The 10,529-nt window shown below is 48.9% G+C and overlaps 1 protein-coding gene across 1 annotated transcript; it reads left to right on the forward strand.

The window, feature by feature from the left end:
• The first annotated feature begins 8,341 nt into the window (after positions 1 to 8,341).
• Positions 8,342 to 10,144, forward strand: LOC122390030 (splicing factor, proline- and glutamine-rich-like). Its single transcript, XM_043382598.1, has 2 exons — positions 8,342 to 8,408; positions 9,720 to 10,144. Exons 1-2 carry the CDS (start codon positions 8,342 to 8,344, stop codon positions 10,142 to 10,144), a joined length of 492 nt encoding a protein of 163 aa, XP_043238533.1.
• Positions 10,145 to 10,529: the final 385 nt, after the last annotated feature.

Below are 10,529 nucleotides of genomic sequence, written 5' to 3' on the forward strand. Positions count from 1 at the left end.
CTCACCTGGAGCACATTGTGGAGCGTCAGTAAAACACACACTGTACTAAAAGTATTCGTAGTGAAGACTTGAAACTTGGTGGATGTATGCTACATAGGTGTGACCTTAAGTGGCCGAAGTTTGGTGATGATCTGAATAAACCTTCTGAAGTTATTCGAAATTTGGTGATGACCGTTTTTTTGTGTCACCCTGTATATATAGCTTCATTGGCGTTTTCATGTTTTTGAATGCCTTCCGACTTTTGTTTGGGACACTGAAGGTCTCACTCTACTATCTAGTAAGCTATTGACATGAGTAGTTAATGTTGCCTGTCCACAACAGCGGGGCCCCTACGCCTGGTGTGTTTGCCTGATACAAGTATTGCAGCGTCCTGATTTAGTGGGATCAGTTGGTGATCTCTGGAAGCATTCCATGTTATGGTGTTAACGATGGATTTGTCGATAAGCATTTTAACGACTTAAGTCCGTCTTATTTTAATCGCATTTAGTATGGAAACGAAACTAGTGATGATCAGTGCATTTAGCATATATCAGCTAGCGTGGTAACTACGTTACCTTCCTGATCGATGCCAGCGTTAACATACAAGATTGTGAGCCTCATGTCAAAGATTTGCTTGCGCCCTGAAAGCTTGTCGTCAAAGGCGCTCTTGATTCCACCATACTTCAGTGACTCACTTTTGCGCGTCTAGGAGTTTTTTAACTTCCAAATGTACAACTTAAATAGGGTCTTGCGTGCTTTGATATGGTGCATAGTCATGAGCTGGGGAAGGTTCAGCACACCCGGTAACCGGCGGGCTGGTTTGGGCCGTTTTACGCGTCGCCGGGCAAGGCCGGCGGGAGAGTGTTGTTTTGCTCGTGCACCAAGGCCGTCGGGCCGGTGGGCACTGCAGGAGCCTTGAGCGGGCTCTGCGGACGGCCTTCCAGCCGAGTGGAGCTGTCGCCGATCGCTGGAAAGGTGGCCATTAGCGCCAGCAGAGATACACACATCACGGCTCATACACGCACGGGCATACGCCGATTCACAACGCTTACACAACAAACAACATACACAACAGCTTTTCCGAGAGCAGCCCGAGAGGGAGCATAGACAGAAGCTGATTGTTTCATGCCACAACCCCCAGAATAAACATTCTCTATCTTTCTAAGACAATAAGCAAAACGCGAGGTGGTTAAATTACACCTTTTTTTAAAAAGAAATTTAGTCCGAATGGATGAATGGGTGGCTATGGGCCCGGGTGCCCCGCTAAGCAGAGCTTGTTGCGAATGACACCACGGACCCACCACCCCACCTTGCCCGCGCCCGGTTCACCGGTGATAATTTGGATCGAAAGTTTAACGTGCCGCAGGTAGATGGCGGCACGGTCCTCCCGGGTCTAGCGTGGCCCTCTCTCGCCAGTTGCCAGCTGGCTTAATATAGGAACGCGGGTCAAACGACGTGGAGCTTCCCGGCCGCGAACTCGCTGCCACCGAGTTAGGAGACGGACGCCTTATCCACTAGGCCACGGGGAGGACCTCCTCTCTCCTCTCTCCTCTCTCCGTACCTCTCTCCGTATAAAAGTTTTGTACTTGAACCGTCGCAGATGGCAGGCTATTTCGTATTGTATTTTGATGAGTCACATGTGCTATATATGGCGGCTACTTTTTAAGAAAGTACTATTTACTTGCACGCAAAGCCAAGTAACGATCATTTGTAGGTACATCTTTTTCCTGATAAAAACATGAGTAAAACCCGAGTGAATTGATCCAAAATCGCAATCTGATGCTGGTGCGTTTCATAGCTATTGCTGACATCATTTTAAGGATCAAGGTACGCTTTCAATTTGTCGCATTCCTCAATTTATGTTTTATTTTGAATTGGTACTTCCAGTATCAAACCAGGAACTGATCTCGTTGTTTCTCAAATAATCGATAGAACCATCAGACACGTGTAGGTGCTATCACATAACAAGTTTAGTAGAAGTATGCGATGCGATATCCTTGTTCGCAACTATCCTATTCCAGGACTGCTCCGTCCTTCCGACCTCACAAAGACATCTAGCTAAACGATAATGTCCTAGAGGAAATCTGATTTCATGTACGTACTTGAAAACACGGATGCTCGTCTTATGTGACTTTGAAATGTCAATCTTCAGTTGTCTTGTGCTTGATATTTTTGCCATAAGCAACAACCTACATTCAACAGAAAGCCTGAAACATGCAGGTACAAACTCAATATGACAGCACTAGATCAGGAACTTACATTCTTACAGCCACTAAGCCTATTGAGGAATCACTGCTCCTTTGTCAAGTAACATTACAAGGCCTGTTTGTCTACTTCCTTTGTAAAAGACGAATGACAGGCTAGTTACACCACGAGTACCTCGATGTTTGGAATGTGTGGCAGACCGTACCAGTGCGGCGAAGCGGCGAGCATTCTCCCTGTCGAGACCGAAGCTATCGGGCATGCATCAATGAATGGGCCACACCTGTTGGGCCGGTGAACAGCGTGGTTGATCATATTCGCCGGGCGCTCATCCCACACGAGAAGGCTGATTTGTGCAGAAGAATGATCACGGCTCAGACGTCCTTAACGCCCCTGAAGACTCTGCTGAAGGGTCTGTTTATCATGCAACTATGATGCGAACTTTTATCGCGGCTGCACGGTTGTGCTGCTTTGAAGTGAAGAAATGCTGTATACAGTTGATATTGGTGTCTCGTGCAATAAGCAACGGTTTGTGTTTACGTTGCAAGCTACTGCACATTCCATATAACGTGGCAGTCAGCACAGGACAGTATAAAGTGATGAGAATGATGAGAACGTTCTGTTACACATTTTCCCAAAGCTCTTTTATGAATAGAAGAGACCTGACCGACCTGGTATCTGAACTCTTGGCGAAAATGTCGCGTGCTAGACACTGGTGACATAACGAACTGGCATCTGCACAACAGGTAAATTTGAAAATGTGAGAATCTGACGGCATGCCACACTTTCGTAGGCAGCGTTCGAGCGGTTGGAATGTTTTTTGTGTATTATGGAATTCCGATAGATCCTGGCATGCTGATATTTTTTTGATAATTCTTGGGACGATGACCTAATGATAAGCATAGAGAACAAAACAATGCAAGCTTGATATCATCACTTCCTGAAAATGGTTTGTCAAATCAATTTAGGATTCATGTTCAGACTGATGGGATCACAAGCTGCCAACAAACTTCCGAGTAGCTCTATCGCAAAACATAAAATAAACCACGTAGACTAAGGCATGTAGATGCGAAGATTTTAATAGAAGTACACACTGGGCTTGTTCCAATTAAATTATAAAAACTCATTCTGAGTGATGCTTTGTCAAGCAGATAAGAATAATATCATCAATCACCATACTCGTCAGCCATCACTTTTTCTTAACTTGTATCCATGCATCTGTACTTATTGATTCTTGTGTTTAATCTCGTTCTTGCAGGTTCACGTGCCTATCGATGTGAAATATGCGACAATATGTCTCGGGTATAAGCGCTAATTTTCTTAAAAGATTAGAATCAAGAGGCTACCAAGGGCGCAAATCGTACGCACAGCTGTACTGGCGCGTCCGTCGCGGGTCTGTCGGGGTCTTTGGTAACTTTGATAGGGTCCGATCGGGAGATGACCGGATCCGTCCCTGGTCTAATCTGATCCCCTGGTCTAATCCATGATCTGGAACACGGTCGAGCGGGGTCTGTTACCATCTTTGTGGTCTTCTGCTTATGCTTTACATCCCAGGTCTATTCTGGGCCAATTTCAGCTATCTCTAGGTCTGTATCTGCAGCAGCCTTGTGGTGGTTGCTAACGGTGCGCCGTACCGTACCCATGGTCTGAGGCAGTGCGCTGCTGTGAACGTGTCCACGGATGGATGCGCTAGCCGGGTCACCTAGCGGGAAGGCTGGCTGCCGAGCGGCGCCTACAGGGCAGGTCACAAGACGCCAGGTCACCAGGGTCAGGAGGCACGAGGCCAGAGGTCAACAGACGGAATTGAGGGGCTCGTTTCATGCTGTTTCAGCGCCATCAGTCTTGAGACCAGTGTTCGCCACGGGCCCCAAAATCCCAAGCCCAGCCCGGCCCGGGCCCATGGGTTCAGAGCCCGGCCCAGCCCGTAGCCCGCTCTTGGCAAATATTCCAAGCCCAGCCCGGCCCGGCCCGTCAAAAATAGCAATCTAGTTATTGTCTTAGTCTATTGCTATAATAAGCATGATTGATTACACTATTTTGAGAACAATTCAAAAATTGCATGAATATTAACATGGCAATCATGACTCCCTTCTTTTCAATGAATATAATCATTTCAAGCACCTATGGCACAAATTTTAACAGTAACAGCAAGCACCTCAGTCAATTAGGTCATGATTACACACCTATAAAAAGTTTACATGATTATATTAACTACATTCTATGAGTAAAGTTATCTTGCAAGCTGATGTGTGTGAACTATCATTCATAATTGGTGACTCTAATGCATACTTGAAGGAAGTATTTGCCACATACTATATACTTCCCAGCACTTACCAGCAGAAAAAAAGCTTGACTTATGGGAATTGATGAATCTGTCTGGGATTGACCTTGCTGTTAAATTCACTCCATAGATGCTGCAATATCAAAAGCCTGAGAAAGCATACAAAATAGGTGACACTAACTTTAGCAATGTCTTCCAAAAAAGAGATCCATTTATCAGCAAAACTGATCTTATCTATTTTCAATTCATGCCCACGTGTCAACCGAATCTCTGTGGACAACTATCTGCTACTTTTTTTTTTTTTGCTCGGCCAGCCTAGTGCCAGTCTCGAGCGGTGGGACAGTTAACCCGGCAATTTTGGCCGGGATGCAAAAGTTACGTTAAACCGGTTTATGTTAACCCGGGAGCAAATAACAACGTGGGAGCCTATCTTAGGTGTGGCAAAGCTAACGGGAGTACTTACTTGTTGCCGAAGTGCCGAAAGAAGGTGCTGGAACCGAAAACACAGCATTGGTTCATGTATTTATTAACATTCATACACACAGTCATACTTGTGCAAGGTGTCAGTGTTCGGTTGTGGGGTGTAGTAGCCAGGGAAAAAGTTCTATGAACTGAAAAACCCGGCGCCTATTGCAAAGGGAAAAACCCCGCGCTGAAGCCAAAATAGCGCGGGGAAAAAAACCTGTATCGTTTAAGCTAATGTGTAGGAGGGTGACGAAGAGGGACAGGGAGGTGACTCCGCGCGGGAAAGGGCACCCGGAGGCCAGGCAGTAAAAGCTAAGCCCCCAGTCGGTGTTGACGCTCAACGATCTCGGCCCAATCGACCTGATCGGAGCGTGCAATATGGAGTCACCTTAAGCAAGAATGGAAAATCAATCACAAGCACATACAATCAACGAAGAAATAAACCGAGGCGCAGCGGAGAGAAAACGGCGTAGATGAATGTCAGAGAGGAGGAAGTTTCTGGCACTAGGCCAGGCCGGGGGGTTAAAGTTCGTGGAGAAGTCGCGCGTCCTTGAGGAATGCGAAAAGTTTTTCGAGGAGAAGTGGGTGGTCATCTCCCAAGAGAGTGGGGAGATCCAGGTTGAGGCCATGTGAAGTAATGTATTTGCTATTCTATGTTAGGCTCTTTTCAAGATATGGATATCGCTAGCAACGTAAGCAGAAAACATGGTAAGCTTGAAATGTCATTGGGTACTTTTGCGACTTTTACGCATCATCATCATCAATCGAAAATGAGCGAACACTTCTTAATTGTCGCAGCTGCGGCAGGTAGCGATTTTGCCCAATTGTATAATAAAACATATATGATCAAGTTTTTGTTTTGTTTTTCGTTCGAGTTTTCAGACTTTGTGATTAAGATTTTATTTTTTATTTGTTTAATTTTGTTTTTCACCTTGATACTTAGTTAAAAAACGTATTTATTTCATATACTGTTGTGTATACTACCTAGATGCCGCCACATAAACATAGCGCCGCCGCCATGATTGCAAGTTTTGTTGAGGAGGGGCCGGTTTGTTGTGATTTATTTTGACAAATTTATGGACATTTAAAGAAGCTTTCATCGCGAAATACTCTGTAGAGTTCCTCGTTACTTACAGTGTGTTTTGTGAGTATCCTTTTAAGGTTCTGTTCGTTAAAAAGCCGTCGGTGAAGGAAAAAAGACTGTGTTGGAATTGTCTCACTATCGCCATATATAAGTGTTAAACTTAATGTAGCCCTGTAGCCCATCATTGTTGAGTGGCTTCTTAGTTTTTGGAGTTGTAGTGCTAAGTAAGTTATTCTGATGACTACATTTTAACTTTTATTACAAACTAATGATGTTAGAGATTCTCTGATCTTTTTGGTTGCGGAATTTTTATGAAAACCCTCCTATGTGTGACATGATGTGATATTGGATAATTCTCAAGATTCCCAAAATTCAATATCAAGTAGGTTTTCTTTCACATTGCTTAAATTTGGTTTAGTTTTTGTATTTTCCCAGTGGGTTTTGTTTGCATCAGTTTCCAAATTTTCTTAAATTGACATTAGTCACAAAACCCATAGTGCACAAAGCTCTTGGCCCGGCCCGTCCATAGCCCGTTAACTAATGATATTTGGGGGCCCGGCCCAGCCCGTAGCCCAGCCCGGCCCATGGCCCGTTGGGCTGGCCCGGCCCGTGGCGAACACTGCTTGAGACGGTGGTAGGACCAAATGAATGGCGAACGGTGCATGGATTTATTCTAACAATTCACCGCTGACGTTTTATGGTTAATCATCGTCATGGTGCAGGGAGTAGTGTAGACATCTGGCAGACTGCGTGACTGACACAACCTGCCGGTCTAGAATTGTGCTCCACACCACGCCCCGCTCTGAAGTGGGCCAGTCGCTGGTGAACCGTGACATAACGCGGCACATGGCACGACAGAGACCGCTCGGCCCGAGCGGTCTCTCAGAGTCGACAGAGACCGCTCGGCCCGCGGGCCGATGAACGTCCAAAGGCTCAGGAGGCTGAGCGAGCTATACATAGACGGACATCCAACAGCTGAGACGGCTCCAAGCTACAGTTGGTATCCAACAGCTGATATAGCTTTGAGATATAGTTAGACGGATATCCAACAGCTGAGACAGTTCTGAGCTACAGCTATACATGACTGACTCTATGGACTCCCGCCCGGTTGTACTGAACTTACAATGAGGTGTGGCTCACTGACGCATGCTTCCCACGATTTTCAAGCGTGCACCTCCCCGGTGACCTGCTGACCCTTGATAGCCTCCAGGCCCATGTCACTCCACTTTTGATGACATCATATGGGGGCCTCAGGACAATGATGGCGCGGCGCGCCACAATCGCTTCGAAGCTACTTGCCAACAGTTGCCATTTTTGAAAATATTATTTTGAAATAAAGTTCCAAGTAATAAAAATATTGTAATAAAGTTGTTTAATAAATCGATACCATATCTAAAAACATACTGAAAAATGATTTATTCATAGTAAAAATATAAGCTCGATGCGTTTTTACGCTGCTTTCCTGCAACTGCAGAGGGTTTTTAAATCGTCTATATCTTCAAAACCGGCCATTTCTTAGCATATTGCTGCTCTTTTTTATCGCTAGAAAATTAGTTGGACTTTCCAATGACATCAATGGTTGAGCGATATGTGTAGAGGGTCACCAACAATCTTCAAATGAAGTTGGTCATTTTTACGTTGTAAAGGAATGGAGTACCCCTTTCGAGCATCAGGGGTGACGTCACTCAGGATCTGTCTCTGATTGGTCGGCGGGGGAGTGACTGTACCTTCTATAGATGGCCTTGATAGCCTCGCTTCCTGCTGACCTGCGGAGTCTCCTGACCTCCTTCAATGCATCCTCACCAGATGACCACCTAGCTCATCTAACGAGCTTAGCACCAGCCCCCGAACGGCATCACGCAGTCCCTCAGAACCGTCACGCTACTTCGAGTGGAGTGACATCAGCGGTGGTAACAGGTCCCTGACAGATGTCATGACAGGCTGTCAGGTCCGACAGAGTTTAATGTGACAGAGACCGGCTGGCTTCCAGGTTTGGAGACACCCCCACCAGTCGACAGTCGTCATATAGTCTGCAGGACGGTGTGGCAGGCACTAGACAGCCGGCCGGACAATGTGGTGAACAACGTCGTGTACCAACAGAACACACCGCTGTGGCCTCGACCCCGTGTTCTGTCCTCTGCTGCACGTGCACCGTGTCCGGGAAGACGTGGTCGCGGCGTGCGCTCTTTTGGGCCGCTGGGTTCCTCAGAACAGTCGACGTCCGAACAGTAGCTCGGACGTCAGTCGTCGCCCGTCTGTAGCGACGAACCGCAACAGCGTGCCGCCGAACCGCAGGGCTCGCGGGCGACAGGACCGCCTCGGAGGTCGGTATGCCGCCGGACAGCTCCCCAGGGCCGCTGGGCGATGTTCGCGCGGCGGAGACACGCCCGCGCCGGGGTAGGTACGGCGAACCGAGCGACGGACCCGACGCGGCGCGCGGCTCACATTCCCGGCCGGCCGGATGGCAGATTTCCCAGTAAGGATGCCGCCGCGGACGGCCGTGTAGTGAAAATAAAGGCCACGGCACGACACGCTACACGCCCCACCCGGACTGATTGTCCACTGGCACTGCATGCCAGTTCTGTGATATCAGACCAAACAGTACACAGCTCCGAGACAATGTCCACCAACCAAACATTCTTGGTAGGAACGCCTCTGTTTTGATGTTTGAGTAGAAGACAGATATTTTGATGATTGTGAGCTTGGATGTTTCCAGTTGTGAATTGGGTTCTCCACTGGTGGTGCCATTTGGTCTGAAAGTAGGATTAGGCATATCCTTAGAATGTCTCTAAGGTGTGCCGACTTTCCTGTTCAATCACTACCTGGCACCAATCAATCAGTTCGAATGGGTAAAATTCGACACACTTAAATAGGCCCGGACTTCCCTTGAATAGTAAAAGACGGTTAGGAAATGTTGCAGAGCAAAAACCCACGGTTCACTTCAAGAGCAAAATATTTCCGGCCAAATGATGATATCTGCATGGCAGATTAGATCAGTTTTATATGGCCCTAGCTGCCAATAATCGCTTATCGGTGACAGAGCCAGACAGAGCACTTTTCCATCAGACGTGTCTGTCCTGATGGGTGTTGCTAGCTCACTACACGCTCACTGTGTCCTATTGGCTTGAATCCCTTGCCGTCTTTTACATTATGATATTAGTTTAGATAATAAAATGACTAGATATAAGTTTTGAAATCACACATAAATGCTCGCGACCCCTGAATCCCCACGGGCCAGCAGAGGTCTCCAGGACAATCGGCAGTGCAGGGGGTGCGGGACCTCAGGCCTTCCGCCAGAACCGGATCCTCTTATTTGCCTGTGACCACTGCCCTGACGCGTGGGCGCTCCCCGTTCCTGAAAATCGGTACTCATACCGGCTCGGGGCATGGTCAGGATCCTTGCTACTCCCTTGCGTGGCTGGCAACAGAAGTTATCGGCACAGATCTGATGCGGTAGGGACGGTGATCCGTGGCTCTTCCCCCGTCCCATTTGCTGCAGCGGCAGTACACGAACGTGTTTAAGCCCTGGCTACGTCACGCCACCAGATATGGCCGGTCAACGGCAGAGTGCTGCTGAACCGAGCTGGCGAAACCTTATTGCAGCTATTGAGTTGAGTAGCCGGATTGCGTGGGCCTAGGCAAACATATCGCTCAACACGATATGGTAGCCACCTAGCAGTGTTGAGCCCCCGATCCTCTTGCGGCCAGACTTCCCCGTGATCGGCACGCAAGATGTGGTATATCGATGTTTGTTGACCGCGGCCGGGTCAGGAAACCAGCCGGCCGGCCATCGCCTGCTGAATCTGACCGATTACCGGCGCGCGCCGAGAGGCACGCTTCCTGCCAGTGCCGACCAGCGCCCCCGACCGCCGCCGACGGCGGCGGCAGCCGAGCCGGATCAGCCGTCGGGGTACGGCTCCGGCCGCGGCAGCACGCCGCCGCCACGGCCCGCGTGCTCGGGCCGACCACCGCCGCTGCCGAAATGGAGCCAACTAGAGCAGCTTGCTGGCGGCACCGACCCCGGAGCAGGCGTCGGCCACCGATCGGGCGGCGCGCCGGCCCAGCGACCTCAGATAACGGGCACACCTCCGGCTGCACGCGTGACGCGACACGCGCACGTGGCGCCGACATGAAACAGGAAAGCAGCTCCGACATGAAACCCCGGGAGGCCGGGTTCAAGAGACTGGCTCGGGCTGCGACCCGGGCGTGGCTGGTCGTCCCCGGCCACTTCTGCCGCGCCGCTACTGCGGTCAGGGCGGCGGCCCGCCCGACGCCACCACAGATAAACCGAGCAGCACGATACCCGCGGACAGAACCGTTCGGGTTTTAGTGATATGCCGTCACCGCAGTATGAACCCCGAGAGAGATGCAGCACAAACACTGCTGAAACGTTCAGCCGACTCGTGCTGTGCACAGGACAAAACCGTGGATGTTGTCATTGGTGTACTTCTTATTTGCATCTTTGCATCTTATCCCGGCAGTTGCTGGGGTATTTCGCCACCCCAACCCACCGTTTGC

Source organism: Amphibalanus amphitrite, unplaced genomic scaffold, assembly GCF_019059575.1.
Source record: "Amphibalanus amphitrite isolate SeventyFive unplaced genomic scaffold, NRLGWU_Aamphi_draft 000380F_arrow, whole genome shotgun sequence".
NCBI classification, from domain to species: domain Eukaryota; kingdom Metazoa; phylum Arthropoda; class Thecostraca; order Balanomorpha; family Balanidae; genus Amphibalanus; species Amphibalanus amphitrite.